Consider the following 15397-nt stretch of genomic DNA (forward strand, 5'->3'; position numbering starts at 1 on the left):
AATCAGAGCTGACAGAGGCTGAAACGAGATCAAGCTGAGAGCATTTCAAACACACACTGGAGAATGCATATAGGTCTCAGCCACTGATGATTAAAAAAAAAAAGGGGGGACAAAAACAAAACCACAAATGTTTGCATTTAAACTTCTCCAAGAAGTTCTAATGGCCTATCCTTCCCTTGACTGAAAATTTTCAACTGGGCTCCCTCTGCCTTTATTTAAAAACCTTACAAAAGATGTTATTTAAATGCTTGGAAAAACTTTACGCTATGCCCCAGGAATGGGTAAGTGCCTCTCACTGTACAGCTCATATGGTTATTGTATCCTTTGATTAAAAAAACATGGTCCCCTCATGTACCCCTGGGGTGAAGTTCTAGAGAGATGGACTGACCACGTGCCAGGAAGGAATATGGGTCCAAATGACCCTTGCCAGAGGCGCGCTCTCGAGCTCAATCACGCTTTATTGAGATCTCTGGGGTCCCTTCCGCTGGCTGCTAGTCCTTCATCATGTCGTTCGAGAGCGCGCGTGGCCCTGGCCGGCCCCCGGGAGCCGTCACTTGTCCCCCGAGCGGTCGAGGGTCTCCAGCACCCTGTTGAGCCGGATGTTGAGCAGTCTGACCTGGTTCTCCAGGTGCTCGAGCTTGTCCTCCACGCTGGGGCCCCCAGGGCTACTCCGCCAGTAGAAGAAGCCCATGGGACCCGTCATGAAGTACACGGCCACCACGAAGCACAGGGGCAGCACGGCGTTCTCAGGCTCCCCCTCGTACTTGTGCAGGACGTACACGCAGGACATGGAGAAGAGCACCACACGCACCACCCAGAAGAAGCGGCCAAACACCATGTGCAGCACGCCGAAGGCGAAGCCCAGGGTCAGCGACAGGAACCAGTAGGCCAGGAGGATCACGCCAACCAGCAGCAGGGCGCGGGCAGGGCTGCTGGCCACCGAGGACGGGTTGAAGTACTGAGACAGATTCGTGACTGCGGGCGGGAGAGAGAGACGGGGTGGTTACTCAGGGAGCAGTCTGTCCCTCCCCTGGGGCTGGGATGGTGGCTCCAACTACAGGGACACACGTCTCAGCGCTGCATCCCCCCGATGTTTATTTTCTTACTATTATCTAAGTAAATGTTAACCGATAAAGGCAGCCTGCTAAGCCCCGGGCCGCTAACCAAAAGGCCAGTGGTTTGAACTCACCAGCCGTTCCAAGAAAGAAAAATGAGGCTGGCTGTTCCCACAAAGACTCCAGCTTTGACAGCCTACGGGGAAGGTCTGCTCTGTCATGCAGGGTCCCTACGAAGGACACTGGTGGGCTATGGCCCTTCAACAACCTTTTTTTGCTGGAACAGAACACACTGGAACAGATTTGACACCAATGGGTTTGGGTTTTATGTAGTTTCTTTAACTTTTTATTTGATTTGGGTGCCAAGTCCACAGATCAAATAGATTTTCCAGTCAATCGTTTTTCCTTTAGATATTGTTTAGTGACATCAATTACGATACCCTTAGTGTAACAACACTCTCCCCAGTCTGTCCCTGTGTCTCCTGTTTCCATTCTTCCTTTCTGAGCTTTTCTTCGCACCTACGCTTTAAACATGGGAAAATGCTGCTCTTAAAGTTCTATAAAGCAATTTAATTTTGCCTCCAACCATTCAGACACATTTTGTTTGATCACATTTATTTATGTGCCTACAATATATAATCACTTATCCCATTCCCTTCCTGTGATTCTCATCTCCATCAATCCTTCTGTGCTACCACTTATTGCTTTCCAGGCTCTATTCTTTGAGCAAATGTTGCTCTTTTTTTTCCCCTTTCATTTTTTAAAATTTTATTTTATTAATTTTCATGGACATTTACAGAGATTTTGGATTTCCATTCATTCATTGTTGCACTATTTCCTCTACCACCCCGCCCATTCGTTCCTCTCTTTTTTTCCCCCTTGAAAGTCTGTTTTTTTTTTGTTCCTTCTTTTTGAAAGTCTGTTTTAATTGTCCCATTGCCACAGTGCTTGTCAAAAAAATGTTGCTCTTTTGACCTCACTTGGCTGGTTTGTCTATGCCTCCCTGGTGCAAGTGGTCACCTACTAGGCTAAAAGCCAAGCCACATGGTGAGCTTTACTCCAGGTTTTAAGAATACCTAGCAGTTGCAGTCTCTAGGGTTCCACAGGTCTCTACTGGACCAACAATTCTGACCTTTTCTGTGGTGGTGTTTATTTATTGGTGGTTTTTGGTTTTTTTAAAAACTTTTGTTCCACACTTCCTCTCACTAGTGCCTTTTGATCTTTTTTTTCCCTTTTGATCTTATATGGTTGGCTGTTCCAAGGAGTGCACACTTCACTGGGGTTACTGGTCACCTCATAGGCCTGTTAATGTCTGGTGGAGAGCTGAACCACAGATTTATGCTTGAAGGGTGACTAATAGCCATGCTCTCAGTGTTACGCAGTCTCTATCAGACCAGTAAGCTTGGTCTCTGTATGACTTTGAGGTCTGTTCTCCCAGTCTCCCCAAGACCTTCTATTGAGAGATTGACAACCAATTGTCACAGAAAGTCCAAGCTCATCCTGGCGACCTCGTGTACAACTGAACAAAACGCTGGGAGGTCCAGCATCAGCCTCTCAATAGGTGCATGTTCCTACCGGCCATCCATTTCACCCAACAGGATGTCCTCCTCAAGGATGGCAAGTTAATTCATTAACTGGCTGACTCACCCAACATTCATTAGCTAACTGTTGTTGCTGATTGCTGAGTCGAGCATGAATGACTCATAGACCCTATGAACAAAAGGCCTGAAGACCCCCTACAACTACTGACATTTATCAAAGTGCAGAGTTTCTGGAGGCATGTGGTTTAGGAAGTGGATGCCACTCCTGCCTAGCTAACTAGGAATGTAAATCACCAGGCCTTGGGAGCTCTGGTGGCCTAGTGGCAAGAAGCTGCACTGCAATCCCAAAGGTACACAGTTCGAATCCAGATGCTCTGCTGGAGGAGGGCAAACTCCTCCTGTACCAGTTAGATCTGATTTGACGGTACACACACACACACACACACACACACACACACACATTAAAAAAAAAGTAAATAAAAGTCACGAGGCCTTTTTCCCTGTTCTAAAAGCTCTGCTGAAACCTGTCCCCATGGGTGACCCTGCTGGTATTTGAAATATCAGCGACATCATGTCCAGCCATGTGCAAGCCACTGCAACACAGCGTTTTAACAGATGAGGGCTGTTTTTGGTGCGGGCGGTCAAGTCAACAACAGCTTGCAGAGACCCTGTGAACACATTTGAACTTGGCCTTGTCCTGTGCCATCTTCAAGGTCTCCACTATGCACACGCCCACTGTTACAGTCACAGGTCAGTCCATCTCGTTGGGGGTTTTCCTCTTTTTCTCTGACCCTCCACCTGTCCCAGGATGATGTCTCATTCCTAGGACTGGGTCTCTTCTGACAACATGCCCAAAATATGTGAGACCAGGTTTCATCATCCCTTCCTCCGAGACAGATCGGAAGTTTGTTCTCTTTGAAGAATACCGTTGTTCACCGGAGTTAGGTGCCATCAAGTTGAGTACAACTCCTGGTGACCCTATGAACAAAAGGTCTGAACCTTGTCCTATCCTGCACAATTCTCCTGATCTTGATACGCCTGGGCCCACTCTCACAGTCACTGTGCCAATCTATCTGTTTGAGGGTCTTCTCTTTTGTGGACCCTCTGCCCTTCCAAGCATGATGTCCTTTTTCAAGAACTGGTCCTAATAACATGTCCAGAATATGTGAGATGCAGTTTCATCATCCTTCTCTCCAAGAAGCACGCTGGCTGCACCTTCTCCAAGACATCCTTGTTTGTTCTTTTGGCATTCATTGGAATATTCAGGACGTGGCTGAGAACTAGATTTCCACTGGGCTGGGGGTGGGGGGGTCTCCTTATTACTAAGCACATGAAAAATTCGGAAGGAAATTCCAGGATCAGGCGTAAGGATCTGACTCTGGCACGAGGCCATCCTGAAAAGTAGTTCGCACTCTGAAGAGTCACTGCGAAGAAGCCAATGACAAAGGCCTTTGGAGGACGTGCAGCCTGTGGCAGTGAAGACGCTGGGAAATGCCACAGCTCACACGCGAGGTCTCAGGACAGCTAGGCTGGAGTTGTGAGCACTCCCTGTCCCGCAGAGCCATGGCACTGTCCTCCTCCATGACCAGGGGCTTTGCCCCATAGCACCTTCCACCTCACGCCCGTCAGGTTTCTTGCAGTTGGTTCTGATTCTTCACAGCTTGCCACTTAGGGGAGGAAACAGAGGCCAGGGTGGTGGGGAGGTGGTGAGTGGAGACTCCAAGTGTATTGCAGGCGATTGCTGCGTCAGGGAGAGGCATTGACTCAGCTGGTCCCAGGGGCCACCAGTCCCCGGGAGGTGGCACAGCCCGCTTCTCCACCTGAGCAGCAAAGCCCACGGCCTCTCAAAGGCCAAACTCAGCAACCCAGGAGGAAGGCGGGTCCAAGCGGCCGAGTGGCTGGAGGTGAGAGATGCAACCTCAGAGCCCAGGTGTCTGATCTGTACAGTGGGGCCTCGGAGAGAGACAATGTTGGGACTGTGAAAGCAACTGTGCTAAGGTGGCAGCGTGCAGATCCCAGGCGCCAGGGGGGCCTAGTGTAATTTATCAGGCTACTAAATGAAAGGTGGGCAGTTCAAATCGACCAGTCTCCCCTTGTCGGTCTCCTCTCCTAAGGAATTACGGCTTCAGATACCTGACAGAGGGTCACTGGGAGTCTGAATTGACTCAGTGGGGTTTGATTTAGGGTACAAGTCTCAGGGCCACAGTGACAAATCAAAACTACTGGATTACATCAAAAGTCCTGTGACATACTGTGTAATGTGCCTGCCAGTCAAAAGGTCAGCGGTTCAAATCCATCAGATTCACAACCTCAGAGACAGAGGGGATGGAGGCAGCAGCTTCAAACGACAGAAATGATTCTCTCCCAGTTCTAGATTGCAGAGCCCAGGATGGAGGTGTCTCTGTCCCCCTAAAGGAGCCATCCTGTCCACCTCTCCAGCGTCTGGTGGCTCCAGGTATTCCCTGGTGTGGCTCCCTCTCTGCCTCCATCATCACAGGCCTCGTCCTCTGGGGTTTTCTGTATCTGCGTCCAACGCTCTCCTGATAAGGGCCCCCGTCATTGGATTGAGGGCCCACCCTGCCCCAGGGAAGGAGCTCTGGTGGTGCAGTCAGTAGCAAAATGCACTACTCACCTGAAGGCTGCACGTCATGTCTCTGGCAGTTCAAATCCACCAGCTGCTTTAAGGAACAGACGGACAATCACCTCCCATTTACAGCCTCAGCGAGCTGATGGAAGGTTAGAAGTAACTCAATGCCAGGGAGTTTGACTTCTACTCCAGGGAAGAAATCCTAGTGGTATTGTGGTTAAGCCATTCAGTTGCCAACCAGAAGGTCAGTGGTTTGAGCCCACTAGCTGCTCGTGGTAATACAATGAAGCAGTCTGCTTCTACGGCTCTTACAGCTTTGGAAGTGTTCTGGGGCAGTTCTGTTCTGTTACGGTCACTGAGGCAGACCTGAATCGAGAGCAGCCGGGATTTTCGGTTTCCTACGGTAGTGAAGGAGGCCTGGTGGTCCGACGGTTAGGTGTGTGGCTCTTAACTGAAAAGGCTGGCAGCTCCAACCCACGCAGCTGCTCTGTGGGAGGAAGGCCCGCAATCTGCTCCCAGGAAGACTGAGAACTCATTCCCATTCCCCCTGCATCGATTCTGACTCAGCGACATTATCATCCTAAGAACGGTCTTACGGGGTTTCCAAAACGGAAAAGCTTTCCCGAAGCCGAATGCCTCCTGCTTCCCCCCACGGAGCCGCTGGCGGGTTCCGGCCACTGACCTTTCGTGAACAGCCAAGCACTTGAAACACCGTGACCCTGGGGACAGCCGATAAAGACTACAGCTTCAAAAACTCCGCGAGGGGTGGACTCCCCTGGCATCCAAGGTCACATCATACCTGTGTGCTAAGGACACTCCAACCCCTAACAGTAGCTAAGGAGAGGGACCAGCAGCTGTCCCCTCTTATTGGTAGAGGGTCTCTGGGCCTGGGCCTGGGCCAAGGATGCAGCTGGGAGAGGACTCCTGAGCATGGAGCCCACCCACCAAAAGGGAGGCAGGTGATAAACTAGCAAGAAGGTAAGAGAGGGCCTGTCACAGTGAAATGCTGATGGCACAAAGGGGGAGACTGAATGGAGGCAAAGCCAACCAGGAAGGGCCCTGTGTCACAAGGATGTGGAAAGCGGCTTAGCCACTGCTGGGGGTTACGCGTGTTTCTGAGAGATGATGCTGAAGTCCTAGCGCCTGGCACCGTTAACATGACTGCATTTGGAACAAAAACCGCTCAAGATTGCCATCAAGCCAAGAGGAGGCCATGCTGCCGTGACAGCCTCATTCAACGACCTGTGTCCCTGTAAGACGGGACTTGTGGACACAGGCTCGGTCCCCTAACAGACACCGACTCACAAGTGTCCTGCAAGGGTTTCCAAGTCTGTCACCCGCACAGAAGCAGACTGCCTCGCCTTTCTCTCTGGAAGCAGCTGGTTGAGTCAGAACCTCTACTCTTTGGTTTACGGCCCAAGAATCAACCCACCAGGTCTCTCCTTATCCCAAGCTGTGCCCGTGGGATTCCACCCCCGGACGTGCCATTTGTCTGTACAACGAGAAAAACAAGAAAATGCTCATCTGTACACTCAGGGCCACACTCAACCCCCGCGTGGGCGAGGACTCCACGGCCGAATGGTCGCCCCCGCCCCACACCTACCGTCAAGGCCAAGAACGTCCAGGAGCTCTGTCCACAGCTTCCACAACACGTCCATCAGCATGTCCACTCCCACCACAAACCGCTCAGTCAGCCGGCTCAGGAACTGCGGGGAAGAAAACCCTCACTGTCAGTCCGCCGGCAGCCACCATCATCCTACAACAGTTCATGTTTTTTTTTTTGGGGGGGGGGACCAGCAGGCAAGGTGGTGGGGTGCAGGGCAGCACAGCTATCCTGCTGGACACGGTCACAGGGAGCAAGTGACGCCACGCATTCCTCTGAACCACTCTGACAACAAACACTGCCCGAGCCCCCCAGGTGAGCCAGGGGGGCTCTCCCACGCCACCACTGGCGGCTCAATTCTGACCCCGAAGGACAGAGATCTTCCCTCGCCTCCCAGGAGGGTGCTCTCACCACTGCACCATCGGGGACCCCACTATCCCCAGGAAAGCTCATGTCCTGACCAGTCGTCATCAAGCTGCTTCTGACTCTTGATGTTCCCGTGTGTGTCAGAGTAGAGTGGCGCCCCAAGAAGTGTTTCATGGACAGATTTTTCATACACAGATTGCCAGGCCTTTCTTCCAGGGCACCTCTGCAGGACTGGAAGACGTCTGGACTGGAAGAGGTCCGTATTTGTTCTTGTTCCCAAGAAAGGTGATCCAAGAGAACGTGGAAACTATCGAACAATATCATTATATCACATGCAAGCAAAATACTGCTGAAGGTCATTACAAAAATAGTTAGAAGGGGAGCTCTGGTGGCCTAGTGGTAAGGAGCTGCAACTACAATCCCAGAGGCTCACGGTTCAAATCCACCAGATGCTCTGCCGGGGAAGGAGGGACAATCTCCTCCTGTACCAGTCAGATCTGATTTGACGGTACACGCACATAAAAATAATAATAATAAAAAAATAGAACAGTACATGTGTAGGGCACTGCCAGTTTAAGCAGGACTCTTAGAAGAGGCCATGGTACCAGGGAGAACACTGCTGATGTCAGATGGATCCTGGCTGAAGGTAAAGAAGACGAGAAGGATGCCAATTTATGCTTTATGGACTATGCAAAGGCATTTGACTGTGTGGATCATAAAAAGTTATGACTAATATTGAGAAGAATAGGAATCTCAGAGCATTTAACCGTGCTCATGCGAAACCTATACCAAGATCAGGGAGGCTGTGGAGCAAACAGAGCAAGGAAACACAACACTACATGATTTAGAATCAAGAAGGGGGTGCAGCAGGGTGGTATTTTCTCCCCATACTTATTCAATCTGTACACTGAGCAAATTATTCGAGAAGCTGGCCTCTATGAAGAGGAATGTGGCATCAAGATTGGAGGAAGACTCATCAATAACTTGCATTATGTAGATGACACAACCTTGCTTGCTGAAAGTGAAGAGGGCTTAAAGCACTTGTTGCAAAAGATCTAAGAATGCAGTCTTCAATATGGATCGCATCTCAATATTAAGAAAACAGAAATTCTTACCATTAGACTGATAGGCAACATCATGATAGATGGAGAAAAGATTGAAACTGTCAACAATTTTATCTTACTTGGATCCACAATTAACACCCTTGGTACTGGCAGTCAGGAAATCAGGAGATGTATTGCACTGGGAAAGTCTGGAGTCAGGGACTTATCCAAACGATCGAGGAATAATAATGTCAGTTTGAGGACTAAGGTGTGTCTGATTCAGGCCATGGCTGTTCTGACCAGTTGCTATGCATCTGAGAGCTGGACAATGAATAAGGATGACAGAAGAAAGTATGCCTTTGAGCTGTGGTGTTGGAGAAGAGTGCTGAACATCCCGTGAAGTGCCAAAAGAACAAATACGTCTTGGAGAAAGTGCAGCCAGAGTGCTCTTTGGAGACAAAGATGATAAAGCATTGCCTCACATACTTCAGGTACGTTGCTAGGAGGGGCTCTTTCTTGGAGAGAGACATGATGCTCAAAGAGACAGAAGATCTGCAAAGATGAGGAAGACCCTCAATCAGGTGGACTGACATGGTGACTGTCATAACGGGCTCTAGTGTGTCAGGAAGAGTGAGGACAGCACAGGATAAGACAGGGTTCAGATCAGTTGTTCAGAGGGTGGTTATGGGTCATATTTGACTCAATGGTACCTAACACCACCACCACCCCTGCTAACTAACAAACTTGGTCTCCATACATTTCCCTTTTCTCTCCTTTTTTTTAAATTTTTATTGTATTATTTTTACGTGTACCGTCAAATCAGATCTGACAGGCACAGGAGGAGATTGCCCCCTCCTTCTCCAGCAGAGCATCTGGGGGATTTGAACCACGTACCTCTGATATTGCAGTGCAGCGTCTTGCCACTAGGTCACCAGAGCTCCCTTTTTCTCTCTTTTTTTATAGAAGTGAGGTTATCGACCATTTGCCCTTTTATGATTGGCATACTTCACTGCCTTCTAGCTCCATCAACACTGCATCACATATCAAGACTTCTTTTCTTCCACCAGCTTAGTAATAATTCCACATTTTCTTTATCCATTCATCAACTGATAGGCATATAGGTCATTTCCACCTTTCAGCTCTTGTAGTTGCTGCTATAACTATAAACATTAGTGCATAATTACATTCTAATTGTGAGGGTGGTAGAAAATGCTAAATGTAGCATGAGCTGCCAGAAGAAGCAAACAAATCGGTCTTGAAGAAGTGCATCCAAGGGAGCTCTGGTGGCATAGTGGCAAGGAGCTGCAACTATAATCCCAGAGGCGCACAGTTCGAATCCACCAGATGCTCTGCTGGAGAAGGAGGGACAATCTCCTCCTGTACCAGTCAGATCTGATTTGACGGTGCACTCACACACACACAAAAAATAACAAACTGGGAGGAGGGTAGAGAGAATAGTGCAACAATGAATGAGTGGAGCCCAAAATCTCTGTAAATGTTTATGAAAATTAATAAAATATAATTATAGAGAAAAAAAAATTTTTTTTTTAAAAAAAGAAGTGCATCCAGAGAGCTCTTTAGAAGTGAGGCTCTGGTGGCCTAGTGGCAAGAAGGTGCACTGCAATCCCAGAGTTACTGGGTTCAAATCCACCAGATGCTCTGCTGAAGAAGGAGGGACAATCTCCTCCTATACCAGTCAGATCCGATTTGACAATACACATATAAAAAGTAATAAAAAAAAAGGAAGTGAGGCTGAAGAGACGTCAGCTCATGTTCTCTGGACATGTGAACAGGAGGGGCCAGTCCCTAAAGGACATGAAACTTGGTGAAAAAGTGGGTGAATGAAAAAGAGGAAGATTCTCAACAAAACAGATCAACACGGTAGCTACAGACGGGGCAGCGTGGCTCGGGACCAGGTGGTGTTTCATGCTGCTGGACAGGGGTTGCTGAGTCCGAGTTACCTCAATGGTCAACTGGCCGCCCAGGCCTCTATTTCTGCAGCTGATCAGTGGGGATAATGGGACCACTTACCAACAACAACAACATCGTCCTGTTACTGTGGGCACTGGAGGGGAGAATTCACAAGAAGAATCACCACGGTGCATGTTCAAAACCCCCCTACCCAACATCAAACCTACTCCCATCAAGTGGATTCTGACACACAGCAACCCAACTGGTTAGGGCAGAACCACCCGCAGGGTTTCCAACGCTGGACTCTTCCCAGAAGCAGACTGCCCCATCTCCCTCATAGAGCAGCTGGCCTACTGGATTTGAACCGCTGACCTTTTGGTCAGCAGCCAAGCGCTTCAACAACTTACACCATCAGGGCTCCTTGCTCCTCACACAGCACCTGTTTTTCTCATTTATAAAAGTGTAGTTCAGTACTCCTAACACAAAATGCACCATTTTAACTAAAGCGTACGACTCAGTGACTTTTAGTACATTCAGGATGTACTAAAAGTACGATTTTCATTACCATCTAGTTCCAGAACATTCTCAGTATCTCAAAACAGGTACCTCATGCTCTTTACTGCCCATTCTCTACTCCCTCTCCCTCAAAACCGAAAACCCAACCCCACTGCTGAGCTGAGTGACCGAGTAGAACTGCCCCATCAGGTTTCTGAGGTTGTAATCTTCATGGGAACAGACTGCCTGAGCTGTCTCCCAAAAGGGAATGGTGGGTTTGAACCGCCCATCTTTTGATTAGCAGCCAGATGTTGTACCCACCACGTGAGCAGAGCGAGTGTTCATGCGACGGCAGCGTTGCTGGTCCTGAGGAACCTCTAAAATACCACAGAAGCTGTGGTTCTTACGGCATGAACCCAATATGCAAACTATTTCAAGGGCTTCTTTTTTAGAGCTCAGAGAGGCTTCTGAGCTGTTTTCCTTTAGATGGTCCTGTTCAATTTTTTTTTTAAATTGTATTATTTTTACGTGTACCGTCAAATCAGATCTGACTGACACAGAAGGAGATTGCCCCCTCCTTCTCCAGCAGAGCACCTGGTGGATTTGAACCGTGTACCTCTGGGATTGCAGTGCAGCATCTTGCCACTAGGCCACCAGAATTCCCTTGGTCTTGCTCAATTTAAACAGTGCTTCCCCCTCATTGTCGAGTTGATCCTGACCACAGTGACCCCCGCCAGGGCAGAAGAGAACTGCCCCTTGGCGTTTCCTGGGCTGTGATCTTTACAGAAGATGGTAAACTTAAGACTAGGAAGTGCTGTGGGCATTTGCATACCTTACCCAAACCGAACCTCCACTGCTCCAGGGGTGTGTGTCTCTTGGTGAGCCCCCCCACATCAGGCTTCCGAGGTAGCAGGTCCCTCATGGGAGCGGACTGCCCATCTGTCTCCTGAGGAGCTAGTAGTGGATTTGAACTCCCAACCTTTTGGTCAGCAGCCTGACAACTTATGCACCACACCACCAGGCTCCTTTGTCTCTGTACACACTGATCGTTAATCTTTAAATGAAATGAGTACATCATTCTCCTACCAGGTTAAACCTGTTCTATGACCTGATCTACCACATATTAAATATTTATTCATTGTCTGGTAGTGTGCAATCCAGTTAATCTCATGTAATCCCTCTAATTCTCTCTTTCCTACAACTAAGGCACAGAGAGGGAAAGCCACTGACCCATGGTCGCAAAGCTAGTGAGCAGCAGGGCTGGGATTTAACCCGACATCAGCCGGACATCGAGGCTCCACAGCAGGAGGCCACAGACTTATTTCAGGTCATCCTACATTAGGAAGTGGGTTGTTTCTCTATCCACCTCCAAGCCTCAGACCTCGGAGCAGGTCTGATGGAATCTTAGGGAACTCAGAGGCAATGAAAATTATAGTCGCAAGCTGGTTGTGTGGAATTAAAAATAACAATTTACCAAAGCTGGCAGAACGGCTACTTGTCAAGACATAAAATAAACATCAGTCTCACTCCAGATGTCACTTCAGTGCAAATGTGGTGAGTCTTTAGAAGACCTAGGGATCTGCTTCCGTAAGATAATAGTTTCGGGGAGCTCTGGTGGCCTAGTGGCAAGAAGCTGCAACTGCAAGTTCAGAGGTGCACGGTTCAAATCCACCAGAATAATCTCCTCCTGTACCAGTCAGATCTGATTTGACCGTACACACACAAAATAATGAAATTTTTTAAAAAAAAAGATAATAGTTTCAGAAATGCTACGGAGCGGTTCTATTCCTAGAGGGTGTCCACTGGGGCAGGACTCTACATCTGATGGCATCCACTTGATGGCATATGGCAACAAGGGGCCAGAAAGCAGCGGTGACTGAGGGTTAGGACCATGGCCTTCGGATCCACCTGAAGCCAGTGACTTCACCTCCCTGTGCCTGTTTCCTCACCTGCAAAATGAAATCAGTATCTGCTTCAAAGATCTGTTCTAAGTTACTAGGCCTTTATGACAGCACTTAGCATTACTTATGGAAGTATTACTATCTCTTAATGACCCGGGGGGGGGGGGGAAACTCAGGTTCATCCAGAGTTTGAAGCTGTTTCTTTGCCAGAATATAGCTCTCTCCTAATACCCACCCTGACCCACTGCTGCCAAGTCAATTTTGGTGACTCTTAGGTTAGACCTCTACCCCATACAGTTTCCAAGGCTATAAATCTCTATGGAACACTTTAGAGCAGCTGGTCGGCTCCAACTGCTAACCTTGAGGTGAGTAGTTAAGTGTTTTAACCACGATACCACCAGGAATCTCTTTCTCCTGGAGACCAAACCCCATGGCTGTTGGGCCATTTCTGCCTCATAGCAGCCCTGCAGGACAGAGGAGAACCGCCCCGGCTTTCTCCCAAGCACTGACACCGCACCACCAGGGCTCCCTTCCACTCCTTGACGTCAACTCTTAAATCTCCCTTTTTGTACCTTGTCTCTGTTGACCAGTCGAAGGTCCACCTAACAGTTCAGTTGGGATTAGGGGTTCCTTTAAACTTGCTCTGCACAATCTTCCTTCTACTTTTATCCCCAAATGGCACAGCCAACACTGGCAAAGACAAGTGCTCACAGCCTTGATGCTGGGAGGACTTGAGGGCACACGCTTGCATTCAGGTATCCAGCCATGCTCCTCCCTGCCCCTTTGATAACCGAACGGGCAGGCCTCGGGGATCCTGACGGTTTGGTTCCAGGCCTCCTCAACACAGTGAAGAGCACAAAAAAGGTGAGTCACACGGATTTCTTGGCTACCCAGTGCATAGAAAAGTTCACAAGCAACTACAACCTCACAGAAAGGTTGGCAGTTCAAATCCACCAGCCACAGGAAAAAAGGCAATCTCCTCCAGAGGTTGTGTTCCAATCTCAAAAGCGTGCAGTTTGAACCGACCAGCTGCTCTGTGGGAGAGGGATAGACAATCTCCTCTCGTGCAATTAACTGCCTCTGAGAACCCACTGGAGGATTAGCTATGAGTCAGTTCACATAGGCACACAACAACAATACAATACCTGATTGTGAGTTTGAGTCAACTCAAGGGCAGTGAATGGATGGCGTGTTTCGTGTGCCGGAGGACAAGGTTTGAAATGTTGTGAAACGAGACACAAAGTGGAAAAATAGACCAGAGGGTAGGGTTGCCATAAACTTTCAATTTCTCACACATACACACACTAATGTGGGAAGCACAGTAAAAGGAGATAAGCATTTACTGTCCTCCACCTAGGAGGGTGCAGACCAGAGGTGAGGGACACTGGATCCAAGAAGTGGCAGTTTCCCTGACCAATCAGCATGTCTTCCATTTCACCGGGTAAGAAAGCCCAGCCAAACTGATTGGGTGTTAATGCTTTTCTCTACCATTGCCCGCCCCCACCTCCCAGTCTAGGAAACTTTTTGCTCCCAGCTAGCTGTGTTAAGCAATGAAACCCTACACGATGGCCAAGAAATAATATTAACAGCACCAGCCCGGTGTCTCTGAAGAGCTCTGTGGGAAGCATGCAGCTTTACAACCTCACAATGTAAACAGTGGGATCACTAACGCACTGAACAGACACAGAAACCGAGGCTCAAAGAAGTGAAGGCCCTGGCCTAAAGCCATCCCACTTCTAAGTAGTAGGGCCAGGAATTGAACCCTAATTTCTCTCCACTCTTAAACCCAGAGAAAAGGAAGTTTTTAAAAAGGTCCAGGAGGACTGTCGGGTAAGCTGTGCTGTTAAAGGATAGGTTTGCAGTTGAATCTTGTCACTTGCTCAGAGGAAGATGAGACTTTCAGCTTCTATAAAGATTTACAGCCTTGTAAAGGCTGTGGGCCCTAAGTCCAGCAAGGGCGCCTGAGTTGGAAGCCATTCATTGGTGGTAGGCACGGCAAGATCTTTTCGCAAAGAAATGAAGGAACCACATGCAACTTCCCTTTTGTGGGGATCAATAGGGATGGTCTTTGGCCTGTTCCACCCAGCTCCCACTCCCTCTCGGCACACTCCCAAGGCTGCAGGTTCCAAGGCGGCCCCACAGAGAAAGGACACGCTGTGCGAGCGGCCAGCACCCCGTAGGTGCTCTGGAGGGCGGCCGTGCCAGGTTGCCAAAGCAACGGAGCAAACAGCTTGTTCCCTCTCTTGTCCATTAAGAGAAAAATAAGCCCAAAGATCCTGAAAGCTGGAGAAGGAGGCCCTAAGAAGCTCGGGAAATGGGTCGCGCCGCAGGGCTGGCTGGGCGCGCGCAGCGGGGCGCACAGGGGGCGCGGGCGTGGGCGGCCGGCCCAATGTCTGGCTCATAGTAGGTGCTCAGCAAACGTGTGAGTGAATGAATGGGAGGCGCGGCGGAGTCAGCGCCGCCCGGACAGGCCCGACCGCGCCGCGCGCCCCAGGGGTCCAAGGTCCAAGGAGAAGTGCTGCGAGGGAAAGAGCGCGGGCACCCCGGGGCCTTGCGCCCCAGATCTGGTCTTCGAGAGCGACCCTCTCAAACCAGACACCCTTCCCTTGGGCCAGCAACCTCCTCCCCGCGTCCTGGAGGCCGCACGCGGCCCAGGCCTCCCAAGAGCCAGGTGCGCGGCGGCTCAGGCAAGGTGACCGCGGGCACGGGCCCAGCGCCCACCTTCTGTGCGACGCGCACGTTGTCCTCGCCGAACAGGCTGCTGAGGCTCTGCGAGAAGGTGCTGACCGTGCGCCGGTAGCTGTTCTTCTCGGCGCCGCTGCGGCCCCGCGCCGCCTGCGCGCCCGGAGCCAGCTGTCCGAGCAGCAGCAGGAGCAGCAGCAGCAGCCCCGGAGC

General features: G+C 49.8%; 1 protein-coding gene across 1 annotated transcript; it reads right to left on the reverse strand.

Moving 5' to 3' along the window:
• Positions 1-550: 550 nt before the first annotated feature.
• On the reverse strand, positions 551-15397 carry BRI3BP (BRI3 binding protein; the record flags this gene model as incomplete). Its single annotated transcript, XM_006894686.1, has 3 exons — positions 551-975; positions 6787-6889; positions 15224-15397. Coding segments are annotated over 3 exons (702 nt in total), but the record flags the coding sequence as incomplete, so codon positions are not given.

Source organism: Elephantulus edwardii, unplaced genomic scaffold (assembly GCF_000299155.1).
Source record: "Elephantulus edwardii isolate Elephantulus edwardi_28Jun2011 unplaced genomic scaffold, EleEdw1.0 scaffold00148, whole genome shotgun sequence".
In the NCBI taxonomy this organism is placed as follows: domain Eukaryota; kingdom Metazoa; phylum Chordata; class Mammalia; order Macroscelidea; family Macroscelididae; genus Elephantulus; species Elephantulus edwardii.